This window comes from Lissotriton vulgaris, unplaced genomic scaffold, assembly GCF_964263255.1.
Source record: "Lissotriton vulgaris unplaced genomic scaffold, aLisVul1.2 SCAFFOLD_2138, whole genome shotgun sequence".
In the NCBI taxonomy this organism is placed as follows: domain Eukaryota; kingdom Metazoa; phylum Chordata; class Amphibia; order Caudata; family Salamandridae; genus Lissotriton; species Lissotriton vulgaris.
Window position 1 is genome coordinate 89319 of NW_028252614.1, and position 15257 is coordinate 104575.

At 50.3% G+C, this 15257-nt stretch overlaps 1 protein-coding gene across 1 annotated transcript; it reads right to left on the reverse strand.

The window, feature by feature from the left end:
* Window positions 1-7055: 7055 nt before the first annotated feature.
* On the reverse strand, window positions 7056-14510 carry LOC147662097 (uncharacterized). The gene is made up of 2 exons (XM_086951114.1): window positions 10638-14510; window positions 7056-8140 (listed from the first exon to the last, which is right to left on the reverse strand). The coding sequence occupies exons 1-2, from the start codon at window positions 11014-11016 to the stop codon at window positions 7569-7571; spliced, it is 951 nt and encodes a 316-aa protein (XP_086807240.1). The 5' UTR covers window positions 11017-14510; the 3' UTR covers window positions 7056-7568.
* Window positions 14511-15257: the final 747 nt, after the last annotated feature.

Sequence of the window (15257 nt, forward strand, 5' to 3'; positions counted from 1 at the left end):
ATTCCCAGGGCTGACTAGAGTAATTAGATTTTTGTGAGTAGCACTGCTACACATTCAAATCACTATATTTTTTTAGCCGCATTCATACACTGTGAGTACGTTTGTGAGCGCCTGGTTCTAATTGCATTGAAGCAGCCTGGTGAGCGTTAGACCCCCTTCATTTAGGAGACAAACTCTGCTACCTTTTATGTGTCCCAGTTAAAACCTTAGATGTACTATCATTTCAAAACCTGTGATTACATATTGGATACAGTGCTTGTGGTTGATGTACACAGGTGTAACTGTTACTGAATACGTCATGAGTATAATGTGATTCAGTGCCAAGAAGTGTAGAATTGTAATGTTTGTTTACCTTTCTTTCAGATCTACCTCCCTGCTGTTCCCATCCTCTCCTTCCTTCGCCTGATCTCCCTATTGAGTCTGTTATTCATACTCAGACCAAGGGGCTATCTGGAGATGGAGCCCTTTAAGCATCGCACAAATCAGAGGATCAAAGGTACCGACAGTCCCTGGCAGTCGTGTGGAGATTGTTTCACAAGCATTACAGGTACCCTCATTGCATGACAGTTATTTTCTTCTGAGAAATGCCACTGGCCATGTACATTAGCCTAAAGCAGCATGGCCGCACAACAAACTTGAACCATTTCTGTAGTAAATGTTTTCCAAAGTGTACATTGTGCCCCATTACTGTCACCGCAGATCTCTTGCCAGTCTGCATGCGTCATCTATGGAATACTTTACTATGATTGTGCATATGTGGTTATATGTACTGGTTCAACATGAATGGTGTTTGTAATAGGTGATGGTCCATATAGTGATTGACATACATGGTTGTGTATTTATTGTTTGAGCTTAATACCCACAACCGTCATGCAACACTTGCTGACGCTGTTTGTCCTGTGCCCCACTTGGCCTTTTGGTGCCTGGTCCTGTGGCCATCATATTTGGTGATTGTGTCCGTGCCACAGTTGCACCACATCCATGACAAAGGCAGGCCTGTCAACGCCTGCAACGTGCACAGTGCAAGGCCCTGTGGTCATTCATTGACACAGGTTACACTACGGACTCATGCTCCTGCCACCCGCCACACAGTGAACACCAGACAATCATGCACCTGGTATCAGGCAACCCCTAAGAGCACACATTACAGCTTCGCAGGCTGTGTGTGCAAATCATACTGCCAACCCCGCACTGCCACACATAATAGTGCATGTCCGTACAATCTGGTCATGTGCGTCTTTCTGCACACATGCTACTTACACCAGCACAACATTTGACTCTGTTACCTCATCAACACAACAGCACAACACAAAACCATCATTACTGAGATCCTGGTTGTACGTAAGCCCCGCACACTACTTCTACATTGCCATCACAGATGGATAGTAAACCACCCACAAGCACGACACCAACTTTCCAGGAGTATGATTGTTAAAAGTTTGTGAGGTACACCCCCAGAGTCACATACTACACCAAGTACCAATTGTGGTGATGCTCAAAATGTGCAGCTCTGACTGAATTTAAGTTGATTAGATTCAGAAGATCCTCTGCATATGATATCATTTAGACTCCTGACATGGCAATCGAATCAGCCAGCGTGGTAAAGGAAATATTTCCAAAGTATGCGTACTCTGAGCAGAGCTCTGCGGCATACACCACTTCTGTGTTTTGACTAAGGAGTCGATGTTGTAGATGCGGACCTGATGTGTGCAGTCAGATAGTTATGACAATATCCAGTTCAGCACTGAGGACCACACACCTATGGTCTTCATGTGGTTCAGAAGATTGTGATGGTCTATGGTGTCAAATGCTGTAGACAAGTGGGACAGCATCAACGCTGCCTTGGAACCTCCATCTACCTCCCAGGTGTATGAGGGCCACCTGTTTAGTATGGGTGGGATGGAAGCTGGATAGTGAGTAATGAAGGAGGCTATTTCCTTCAAAAAAGGGCATCAGTTGCTTACAAGAAAATTTCACATAATTCTTTGCCAGGCCTGATAGATAGATCTTGGTGTATGATTGGAAGCTTAAACAGGATCTGTGTTACCTTAACTAAAGATGTGCAGGATAAACGTGTGTCTCCACACATCCGGGTTAGAGACCAATCTGACCTAAGGGTTCCACATGACATTTCAGTGTTGATAGTGTATCTTACCAAGGCTGTTGTAGTGGTTTGTGGTCAGGGGGTCAGTAGGGGAAGTGGATTAACATATGCTAATTGAGCTGAGAGGCTTTAACATAAATTGAGTTAAAATCTTAAACCACGGGGCTGCAACACAACTTTCCTGATTGCTCCTCAGACATTGGACTAGTACTTCAGCACGCAGGCCCACAGCTAATCATGAAAAAAATGGTTCAGTGGTAGAGCTACTCCTGCCTGGAGGACAGACACACCACCATCCTGCATTGCTACATCAATGTTTGCATCTAGTTCACCAAATCCACACCATCGCTAACTCATGATGCAAGTCCATACACATGCTGGAACCAACCTTCAGCTAGATCCACTCCTAGTCAAGACAGACAGCCACCCAGGTCCACAACAGCATCCGCCTCAACTACGTCAACAACCTCTACACAGGAAGAAGAGCAAGACTCCAGGAGGACATTTGCACACCCAGGGCGCATGCGCACACCTCATCATCAATATCCCCTGCCACAGCCGCATGACCGTCCACCTGAGATACCTACAAGAGTCAAGAGTGACCCTTGACCCTGCTTACAGGCCAGGTCTTCCCCCTGCCACCGAACAGCTCCTCTTGTTCCCTGCCCGCTACTGCGTGTAGCGTGACTTGGCACTTTCTGTGGCCAGCCTTCCACTGTGCACTTGCGGTTGCCTACTGCACTTTACCCAGTGATTTGTAACTTGTATTATCTTCCTCCTCAGTGTACGCTGTGCTCTGTTTTTCCATTGTAGCCGCTAAGGCGGGCTCATGCAATTTATTTTAACACACCTGCCCCCTTGCTTCTACGCAACCCTTCACGCTGCTGCCCCTGCGGCAACGCCACCCTGCCACCATGCTCCAGCCTCTCAGATTCACCACTCTCCCTGCTTTAAAATGCCTGACGCTGTGCGTCCGCGCAGCGGACGTGCACAGCGGGTGCACCACTGGCGCACCAAAGGTGCACCAAAGGCAAGGCTATCTGTGCCCGTCCGCGCCTGGACAACGCCCAGCGCCAAAACCCCTGGACCCCAAAGCCACAGCAACACCAGCTTGCACTACGACTCCAGTACCCTCCACGCACGCAACCCCGGACGTGATAACTCCTGCTACCAGGCTACCCCAAACAACACTCAAGGGACCTTCACCTGCTGGAACTGCAGCTTCCAACAGCATCCGGCCCCCCAAACCATCAAACAGAGAACCCACCACCTCCAATGCATCCTCCTCAACACCCACTTCCCTCGCAAGGATGCCATTGAACTCTGGGACCTCCTAGACTCAACCAACCCTGACGTTGCCTTCCTGACGAAGACCTGGCTATACGTCACTCTGGCACCAGACATCGCCATTGCCATCCAAGAGGGCTACCAAATCTCCCGCAGAGACCGCACCAACAGAGTGGGAGGGGGAATCGCCATCATCCACAAGGACTCCCTCAGAGTCACAAACAACAGCAACGACACCCTCATTACCGCCAAGCATATGCATTTCCAGATCCACACCGACCCCAACACCAGCCTCAGAGTGACTCTTGTCTATAGACCACCCACACACCCACCAAACTTCAGCGACACAATCACCAACCTCATCAGCACACACACCCTCGCATCCATGGACTACATCCTCCTGAACTTAAACTCTAAAACAACAACGACGCCAACTCCAATGCCCTGATCGACAACCTTGCCAACCTCAGACTCAAACAGCTTGTGACAACACCCACACACGTCACTGGACATACACTGGACCGCATGTTGTCCGCAAGTCCCCACGTCTCTGTCAACCACACCACCAAACATTAGTGGACTGACCACAAATGCGTCCACTTCACCTTCAGGAAGCAAACCAAACAACACCCCACCCAACAGTTGCCCCGCCGCTGCTGGAGCAAGGTCACCAAGGACCAAGTGACCACCACCCTCGCATTGGGACCACCCACTGATCCCACCGACCCCAACACCACCATCAACATCATAAAAGTGGATCAACAACTGCCCCAACACCCTTGCCCCACTCAAGACCTCTGCAACCTATCACAACAAGAAAGCCACTTGGTTCATCAAAGACCTCCGGCCCTCCAAACGCACCTGTTGGAAACTGGAGGAGAACTGGCTCTGCAAATGAACACCAGACAGCTACACAGCCCACTAGAACGCCACCCACCCACACAACCAACTCATCAGGACTACCAAGAGGACTGTCTTCAAGGACCACCTACACAAAAACACACACAACACCAAAGAGCTCATCAACATTGTGAAAGACCTCTACAACCCCACGTCCGACACCAACGACATTCCCCCATCACAAGACCTGTGCAGATAACTGGCCACCTTCTTGCACTGCAAGATCACTGACATCCACTACAGCTTCAACACCAACACACCCTCATCCACCACCAAGACCACCACCCCCGCCACCCCCACACGCGCCAGTCGCCTGACCGCCTGGTCCGACATCAGCAACGAAGACACCAGCAAGATCATGTACTCGATCCACTCCGGATTCCCATCTGAGCCATGCCCTCACCACGTTTTCAACGATACAGGCACAGCCATCGCATACCATCTCCGAAAAACTATCAACATCTCCTTAGAGGCAGCAACCTTTGCAGAGAGCTGAAAACACGCAGAGATCAACACCCTACAGAAGAAACACAAGGCAGACCCCAATGACCCAAAGAACCTCTGGACCAGCTCCTAGCTCCATTTCCCCGCAAACGTTACAGAGAAGATTGTCAACAGACAGCTGACCCGCTACCTAGTAGGGAACAACATCCTGGACCCATCCCAGTCCGGCATTCGCAGCAACCACAGCACCGAGACCACCCTCATCGCCACCACCAACGACATCTGGATCCTGATGGACAAAGGAGAACCAGCCGCACTCATCCTTCTGGACCTATCCGCCGCATTCGTCACGGTCTGCCACTGCACCCTAACAGCACGCCTCCATGACGCAGGAATCCAAGAGATGGCCCTGGCCTGGACCACATCCTTCCTCTCTGGCAGTACCCCGAACGTCCGCCTCCCACCCTTCAGCTCCAAGACCACCAAGATCATCTGGGGCGACACACAGGGATCATCCCTCAGCCCGGCACAGTTCAATATCTACATGGCACCACTCGCCCATATCACTCAAAAACACCGCCTCAACATCATCTCCTACGTCAACGACACCCATATTAACATATCCCTCACCAGAGACACCCACACCACCAAAACCAACCTCCACAGGGGAATGAAGGCCGTTGCAGAATGGATGATGGACAGCAGGCTGAAGCAGAAAGAAGGATGTCGGAGGTCATCATCCTCAGCACCACCCCATCAGCCTGGGGTGACTCCTGGTGGCCAACATCGCTAGGAACAGGCCCAGCACACACCAACCACGCACACAACCTAGGGGTCATCCTCAAATCCGCACTCTCCATGACCAAGCAAGTCAACGCGGTCTCTGCGTCATGTTTCAACACCCCGCAAAATCTCCAACGGATCTTCAAATGTATCCCCTCCAACACAAGAAAAACCGTCACCCAGGCCCTCGTCACCAGCAGACTGGACTGCCGGAACATCCTCTACGCAGGGACATCAACCAAGCTCCTGAGACGGCTGCAACGCATCCTCAATGCCTCGGCACTACTGATCCTCGACGCTCTCCGACGCAGTGACATCACACCCCACCTGAGAGGCCTGAATTGGCTCCCCGTCAACAAGAGGATCACCTTCAAGCTCTTCATCCACGCACACAAAGCCCTACAAACCGCCGAACCAGCATAACTCAACGACCAACTCAGCTTCTACACCCCCACCCGCAGCCTCCGGTCTGCTAGCCTCACCCTCGCCACTGTTCGCATCCAGAAATACACCGCTGGCAGCAGATCCTTCTCCCACCTCGCCACCAAGACCTTGTAGACTCTCCCAACCAACCTACATCAGACCCAGGAGCTGCTGCCCTTCACAAAACTCCACAATACCTGGCTCTTCCATCATTCGCAGTCCCCTCCCCTCCACCCAGCGCTTTGAAACCATCACGGGTATGTAGCGCACTTTGCAAACATCCTGTTTTATTGATTGTTTGAGAGTCCCACTGTAAAGTGACTGCAGGCAGACCTTCATCCTCCTCAGCCACACTCAGTAGGCACTCCACAACCACAAACCAAAAAGAGAAATATGGACGTCTCCCATCCAACACCACGTTGCCTGTAGTCCATCCAGCCACCCTTGCCTTGGCAACATTCATCACATCCACAGTACAACTGCATGCGGGTGATAGTTATCCCACATCAAGAGACAGACCTGGTAGTCCCTCCCTGGACACCAACACGGATGTATGTCGTTACAACGCATACTTTTACTCCGCATACCATTACAACGCGGTTTTTACAACGCATACCATTACAACGCATAGCGCTTTGAGGTGCTGGATAGTGGTAAGTATAATTTACTATTCTAACTCCAGTCCCCGTGGACCCTAGGGAAGGTGTTGGATAGTAAATTAAACTTACCTCTTATCCTAGAGCGCCCCCCAGCGCAATGCGTTGTAATGTCATGCGTTGTAATGCCTGCGTTGTAATGGTAGTGCGGAGTAAAAGTTGCGTTGTAACGGGTGTATACCCACCAACACATTACCCATGACCTGTACACCTTCATGAGACTCTTACATAACTGTCTGTCAGAGCAGTATATCACCCCCCCCCCCATAGCAGATAGTAACCGTCCCGTGTGAGTATTACCCTCCATGGATGTAGTTGATCATACATTGTGACCTATGTGTGTCCACAACCAGACTCATATCCCAGTGTATGGATGGCTTGTGTTTGTTTAACACTGTGGCATATTTTGACATATTCCGACACGTATGCTGTTGCGTCAGGTAAAACATACTTCAACATCAATACGTATTGTGTTTTTTTTTATTATTCTCCAACTTGTGAGTGAAATGTGAGTAGGTGCTAGGTGCTGTACAAAAATGGGGGGAATCCAAAGTTCACAGAAGGAGATGTGATGCCTTGCAGTTTCAGGCAACAGACTCCAGAGCACAGTGTTTGGCATCATTGGTGACACTGAGACCAGCAAGTGCATGTGGGAGAGTGTGACAGTCAATAGGGTGATGCTGTTGCACAGAAAGGCAAGATGCCAGACCAGGTGACCTGAGAGATGTGCATGGCCCTCTGCCTCTCAACGTCTTCTCTGTGGATGACCCACCTTCCTTGGGGGACCCTCATATGCAGGCCTTGACGATGCCTGGGACTCTCCGTCGGATGGTTCCACCTCCTCCTCCATCCCTGTGGCTGTTGACAGTCTTTGACTGGATGTTTCTGGCCTGGTGACACAGGGAGGGTGCTGCATGTTGTCAGCAATCCGACGGAGTGAATGGCTTATGTCCCTCTGCACCGCCAAGAGCTCAGCCAGTCTTGCCTCCATCCGTCCTTGGTGTCATCGTTGACTGGCGTATTGCTCGGCCTGCTGGACCCCCACTCCCTGGCTGAACTCCCTGGTATCCTGTCGGTATCCCTCCAATGATGTTTGTGAGTTCAGACATACCGGGCCCGTCAGCTTGCTGGTCAGGTTCTCGCCTCCGCCTTGTGCCACTCCCACCACCCCTGCCCACACGAGCCTGGCCTGCTGTTGTGGGCACATCGGGTCGCCGGGACACCTGAGGGTTGACAGTGGTGGTGTTGTCTGCCTCCTCCTGGGTGTCCGACGAAGCTTGTCCCTCATTGTCAGACTGGCTCAGTTGTGGATTGTGGGCAGGGCTCCGAGCTGTCTGCTGGGATGTGGCAGGAGTGGGTGAGGTGGTTGGCGCAGATGCCCCTGATCCAGCTGCTGCACGGGTTTGGGATCCAGAGGTGCCAGGTTGGTCTGTGTCATCCATGGAGTGGTGAGAGGCGTCGCTGTTGGTGGGATCAGGGTCCTGTGGAGTCTGCGCCTGTGATCCTTCTCCCCCCTGGTTGGGGGTAGATTGTGCACGTTGCCCTGTGGGTGTGAGAGACAGACGATGTTAATGCCATGTAATGCAATAAATCTTTTTCATATACATTGTCATTATCACTGCTACACCTGCTTTGGAATGTTCACACTGTTCACTTGTGGTGTCAGATTGATCTGTGTTCAGGACACATTTTAATGTGAGGGTGTATTTACAATGAATGGCACAGCCAGGCATATCAGCAGTGATTTGGCAGTCATTGTGCACCACAGCTATGCCAGCATGGATGCAACACGTTCACACTGTGGATCCCCATAGTGTGATAACAGTACAGCTGCATCCCACATCTGTGCCATGGAAGTGGCACATTGCTTGAGTTGTGTCGCTGGTGCAACGCAGATCCAGCAATGCTCTGTGTAGCCCTATCTGCACAATGCTGTGTCATTCCATACGTCAGCTTCAGGCATGCACAGGTTTTTGAGGCAGCATGCGCATAAAAGTGGCTGAGTGAACTTTTTAAGATTTCACTCAGCCACTTTCGGGAGGTGTTGATGTGCTGTGACAGGCAGCCATCACACACCACAACACGAACACACCATGAGCAGTCCACATACTTCTGCCGCAGGACTTTAGAACGTGACACATCTCCAAGGTGCATCTCCTTGTCAATACCCAGCACCATTGCAGTAATATTTGTACGTCCTCTGCGTCAGTAAGGTGTAGCTATGTCATCGTGGTATAAGTGCAAGTGACTTGTGATACAGGCCTGTGCATTTTTTTCTTAAATGCTTAATCATATCGGTATTTGCAGTGTTACAGGACGGTTGTGACAGTGGGCCACTACATTGCCTGTTCCAGCTGGCTATGTTTATGTAAGGGGTGTGTGTGACAGGCTGTGCTGGTAGTTGGAGTGTGCGTTGGAACTGGGCCTCACTCCTGGTGTGGCTGTCCCCCCATGGAGCATGCTGCCATAACCGTGGTGGTGAGTTCCAGTTTAAGATATCTGTGCTTGTTGTCCTGATGTTAGTGTTTGCACTGGTCACAGGATGACCTTTTGCAGCATACACCATGGCCCAGTGTCAGCTATGTTGTCAGTACTTTCTCACTCCCTGTACATTGAGCATGGTCCATGGGTGTGTATATGGACCATATGGGATGATTGCGATTGGGCTTGTGCGTACACAGCAGTGGTGATAGGGTTGGCCAAAGTTTAACCTCCCTCAAAATCCCCCTTGCAGCCTTCTGGCCATGAGCCTTGCACCCACCCCATGATGTTGACCACTGGTAGGAGTCCTCTGCACATCCCCCTCCTATGTCTGGGCACTGCTGGAGTCATATCCGCATCCCCCTCCTATGTCTGGGCACTGCTGGGAGTCATATTCAGCCACTCCTCCTATGTCTGAGCACTGCTGGGAGTCATATCCGCACACCCCTCCAATGTCTGGGCACTGCTGGGAGTCATATCCAGCCACCCCTCCTATGTCTGGGCACTGCTGGGAGTCCTCTGCACACCCCCCTCCTATGTCTGGGCACTGCTGGGAGTCATATCCACATACCCCCTACTATGTCTGGGCACTGCTGGGAGTCATATCCACACCCCCCTCCTATGTCTGGGCACTGCTGGGAGTCATATCCGCACCCCCCCTCCTATGTCTGGGCACTGCTAGGAGTCCTCTGCACTCACTCCTCCTATGTCTGGGCACTGCTGGGAGTCATATCCGCACCCCCCTCCTATGTCTGGGCACTGCTGGGAGTCATATCTACTCACCCCTCCTATGTCTGGGCACTGCTGGGAGTTCTCTGCACTCACCCCTCCTATGGCTGGGCATTGCTGAGAGTCCTCTGCACTCACCCCTCCTATGTATGGGTACTGCTGGGAATCATATACGCACCCCTGTCCTATGTCTGGGCACTGCTGGGAGTCATATCCACACACCCCTCCTATGTCTGGGCACTGCTGGGAGTCATATCCGCACTCCCCTCCTATGTCTGGGCACTGCTGGGAGTCATATCCGTACCCCCCTCCTATGTCTGGGCACTGCTGGGAGACATATACAGCCACCCCTCCTATGTCTGGGCACTGCTGGGAGTCATATCCACACTCCCCTCCTATGTCTGGGCACTGTTGGGAGTCCTCTGCACACCCCCTCCTATGTCTGGGCACTGCTGGGAGTCATATCCACACCCCCTCCTATGTCTGGACACTGCTGGGAGTCATATCCACATCCCCCTCCTATGTCTGGGCACTGCTGGGAGTCATATCCGCACCCCACTCCTATGTCTGGGCACTGCTGGGAGTCATATCCGCACCCCCCTCCTATGTCTGGGCACTGCTGGGAGTCATATCCACACACCCCTCCTATGTCTGGGCACTGCTGGGAGTCCTCTGCACTCACCCCTCCTATGTCTGGGCACTGCTGAGAGTCCTCTGCACAAGCCCCTCCTATGTCTGGGCACTGCTGGGAGTCCTCTACACTCACCCTTCTTATTTTGTGTGACTTCTGGGTCCCCCCCCCATTTCACATGAGTTGCTGGTATACTCACCAGGCTCCACGACTCCTGGAATTCCATGTATTCCCACCGTTGGTAGCAGGGCCATGACCTTCTCCTCCCAGGGCTGGTACTGTACTGGTCTGCGGGGACCACCACCTCCAGTGAATTGGCTATTGGCGTAGTCCTCATCCATCTTGCGTTTGACCATCCTCCGCAGATCGTACCACCTGGCCTGGCAATCCTTCCTTGTGCGCCTGATGGGTGCAACAGCATTGACCCTATTGATGATCCTCTCCCACAGCCTGGTTTTGTCAGCTATGCTGGTCTGTCTGACCAATGCACCAAACAGCTGTGGCTCTACTCTGATGACTTCATCTGCAAGGATCTCCATCTCCTGGTTTGTGAACTTTGGATTCTTTTGTGTAGACATGTTGTGGTGCGAATGTGATTGGAGGGGTGACGGTGTGTATGGATGGGGGATTGTGGGTCTGAATGTGAAGGGGGTGTGTGGGTCTGAATATGATTGGGGGTATGCGTGAAGGTGGATGTATGAGGTTGTTGGTGTGTTGTCAGTCTCTGTATGTAATTGTGTATGTTGCAAAGGATGCTGGTTTGTGTGTGTGTGGGCCCCTTTTATTGCTCCATTTGCGGGTGTGGCTTGCTTTGAATTTTTGGGTGGGTGTGTTATAAGGGGTGGGTCTGAGTTGGGCCCTCTGTTTGTCACTTTGAATTTGGACAGGACATTGATTTCCAATGGTTTGTACACTCCTTGTGCTGTTTTAGGGGTACACCTGTGTTTTTTGAGGTGGGTTTGTTTCGTACTTTATTGTGTGGATCTAGCATACGCGACGTATTAGCGGGGTACACGTGCCCTTCATTGAGGGGGGGTTCGCTTTGTATTTTATTGTGCGGTTCTCTCATACGCGATGTTTTGCGTACAAATCGCAGTTCATATGCGACGGACATTTCCCGTACGAATCTCGTTCACGGTCTCCGATCAGCATCGTACTTGGCGGGTCGTACGCCATGTTTACAAATTGTACGGTTCAGTAGCCGAGTACGTATCGTACGGTTTTTCGCTACTTTTTCGCACGGTTCGTTTACATTCGGACGGAATCTTTGGAAACGGCTACAAATACAAATCGTAGGACGGTTTTCTTTCCCGAATCGGAATCGACCCCCTAATGTGTGAAGAGCAGCCACTGAATCTGGTTGAGGGAATAATACAGGCAACTCAACAGACTGGTTGATTTGAAAGGCAGAGACAACTTTGGGTACAAATTTGGGATTAGTCCTAAGAACCACTTTGTTTTGGTGTATTTGCAAAAATGGTTCTTTTATAGTTAGTGCCTGAAGCTCACCCACTCTTCTTAGAGATGTGATGGCGATAAGGAAGGCTACCTTCCATGTGAGAAATTGTAGTTCACATTTGTGCAATGGCTCACAGGGTGGACCCATGAGTCTTGCAAGAACTATGTTTAGGTTCCACACCGGAGAAGGTGGAGGTCTAGGAGGCATGATTCTTTTAAGTCCTTCCATAAAAGCTTTAATATTGGGCACTCTAAACAGAGACGTTGTCTGTTTTGCAGGTATGCAGCTATTACAGCAAGATGTAAGCGTATAGATGTATACGCTAAATTAGAACGCTGAAGGTGTAACAGATAACAAATGATGTTTTACATAGAAGCATCTAGTGGATTCACCTAATTGTTGTTACAGTAAAGTCCAAATCGCTTCCACTTTGCTGCCTAGCATGCTCTTGTGGTAGGGCGTCTAGCCTCTTTGATAACATTCATGCTGTCTGGCAGAAGATTAATGTAGCCAAACTCTACGATTTCACATGCCAGATCGCAAGGTTGAGATGACTGATATCTGAATGTCTTATCTCTCCATGGTTCTGAGTGAGAAACCTAGGGGAAATATATCGTTTTTGGTGAAGAACTACTGATAGTTCCACCAAGGTTGCGAACTAGGGTTGTCCGGCCCAGATGGGAGCAACTAGGATCAGTGTCAGGGAGTGCTGTTTGAGTTTCTGAACCAGTAACGGAATTAGTGGGAGAGGTGGATAAGCGTATGTAAATCTTCCTGACCAGTTCATCCATAGGGCATTGCCTTTGAACAATGGGTGTGGGTACCTGGACACAAAGCTTGGACATTTTGCGTTGAGGAGTGTGGCGAACAGATCTATTTCTGGGTAACACCACAGGCGGAAGAATGGAGAAGGAGTTGAGGATATAGTTCCCACTCGTGGATCTCCTGTCGCTGACAACTTAGCAGATCTGCAATATAGTTGTTTACTCCTGGAAGGTGTTCTGGAAGGAGATATATTTTTTGAGGTATGGCCCATCTCCAGATGCAGTGAGCTAGTAGTGAAAGCTGTAAAGAGTGTTTCTCCCCCTGTTTTTGTATGTAGTACTTTGCTGTCATGTTGTCTGTCCAAACTAAGACAGATTTGCCTACTAAATGCAGTTGAAAGGCTTTAGTGCTAGAAAAACTACTAGCAGTTCTAGGTAGTTTATGTGGAGTTATTTTTGTTGTGCAGTCCACATGCCCTGAATGGTATGTTTTTGAAGATGCACTCCCCAACCAGTGAGCGATGCGTCTGCTGTTAGCACTATCTGTGGAACCGGGGCAACGAATGGCCGCCCCTTGGAAAGGTTTTGTATGTTCCACCACTGCAGAGAGCGATGGGTGCAGCCGTCCACCAACACTAGATCTGTCAGCAGACCCAGAGCCTGGTTCCACTGCCGTGCTAAGCATTCCTGTAGGGGACGCATTTGGAGTCTTGCATAAGGAACAATTAGAATGCAAGAAGCCATCATTCCGAACAATTGCATAAATACTCGGGCTGGTAACAAGTGTTGAGGCTGAAATTGTGATATTACATTTTGCATGTTGCATACTAATTCAGCGAAATGAGCCTTATCATAGCGTGCTAGCAGAGCCCGAGCGTTTGCAATACGCCAATGATTTGCAGCCTTTGTAGCCACTCTCTTACTTGAGGCATCAATGAGCTTGGACTCCTTGTCATGAGGGAGGCCTCACCTGTGGTTTGAGAGTTAGCTCTCTTGCAAGCGTTAGAGACTATAAGAGAGTCCAAAGGCACCTGACCTTTGATGTAAGCAGGATCGGTAGGAGTGGGTTTATATTTCTTGTCTACTCTGGGTGTGAGTATTCTTGCCCTATCCCGGTCTTTAAATACTTCATCTGTGTGCTTTAACATGCCTTTTAGCATTGGTAAAGTGTGAGTCTAGAGGGATAGAGGTCAGGGGTGTTGTCTGTATCCGGTTCCTTATTATAATTTTCCCAAGGGTCAGTGTCTTGTGGTATATCCTGATCTTGTGATATATACTGCTCTTCGTCCGCATCCCCATCCCCATAATCGTCATCCTGTGTGGTAGGTGAAAGTGGAGGTGGTGGTGAATTTGATGGTGTGATAATCAAATTAGGATTAGGAGGAGGAGAGGGAGGAGAAATGTAAAGGGGAGAAGGGTTAGTACCCATATCCTTTTTCTTAGGAGGTATAGGAGAGTCCTCTGAGAGATCAATCTTTTGTTTTTTTGGGAAGAGTGGCATGAATGTGACCTGTTTGAGGGTTAATGACAAGTCTTTTCTGTTTTGGATCAAAAGGTGGTTCATCAGACCGAGACTCTGTGGAGGGAGTGTCCTTTTCTTTATGTGCTGATTTCGACACCGGCCCTTTGGGTGTCGAAGGTTTCGGCTCCGAGCCTTTTGGTGCTGAAGATTTCGGCTCCAATTGTTTCGGTGCAGGAGGTTTCGACTGCAAGCCTTTAGGTGTGGAGGATTTAGGCTCCGAACCTGTAGGTGTGGAGGATTTTGGCTCCGAACCTTCAGGTGTGGGGACTTTCTGCTCCAAAGTCTTCGGTGTCGAAGGTGTAGTCTTAGGTCCCAGTGGTGTGGTGACTGGTAGATGCTTTGACTTATGTTTCGGTTCCGAAGGTGTTGGTTCAGCACCAGAATGGGGCAGGCTCAAGTCCGCGCGGAAGGCTTCTCTTTATTTTTCTTAGCCGGGCTGAAAGGCGTGGCATCTGAATTTTTTTGTCAGTGCCGACCTGAACCCGAAGGCAAAGGGGGTACGGGAGCCTTTGTTTTATGTTGACTGGGCACAGGAGAATCAGTATTCATGATACGCTGACCCGGAGTAATGTGCTGTTCTTCCATTTAAGAGTCTGCTTCGACACGGAGAACTGCTCTTCTTCTTCGGCTCCTTCAACTGGATGTTGGATATCAGGATCTTCGCCAAAGATGTCCGGTACGGAGCCACTGTGATGTTGCATCTCGTGGTGTTGAGCCAGACGATCACAAATGTTCTTCGATCGGAACGATAAACACGCGTCACAGTCCTTTTTGCTGTGTTTGGGGATAAGCAGAGGTTGCAGACCTCGTGCAAATCGGTGCGTGGAAACTGAGCACGACACCAGGGACATAACCAGGGACATAGATTTAAATGGAGTCTGTTCCATTGATTGCTAGCGCGGTCGGCACAAGTAAGCCCAATTGCCCGCCTCGAGTTTCTCGATCGAAGATTTTCTCAGTTGAAACGATGCGCGTCGAATGGGGATCCGCGATCGATGACAAGACCGTCGAGGGTAGAGGATTGAGCGTCGAAGGAGTTAGAAAACGATCACGAACCGGAGCGCAGCAATACAC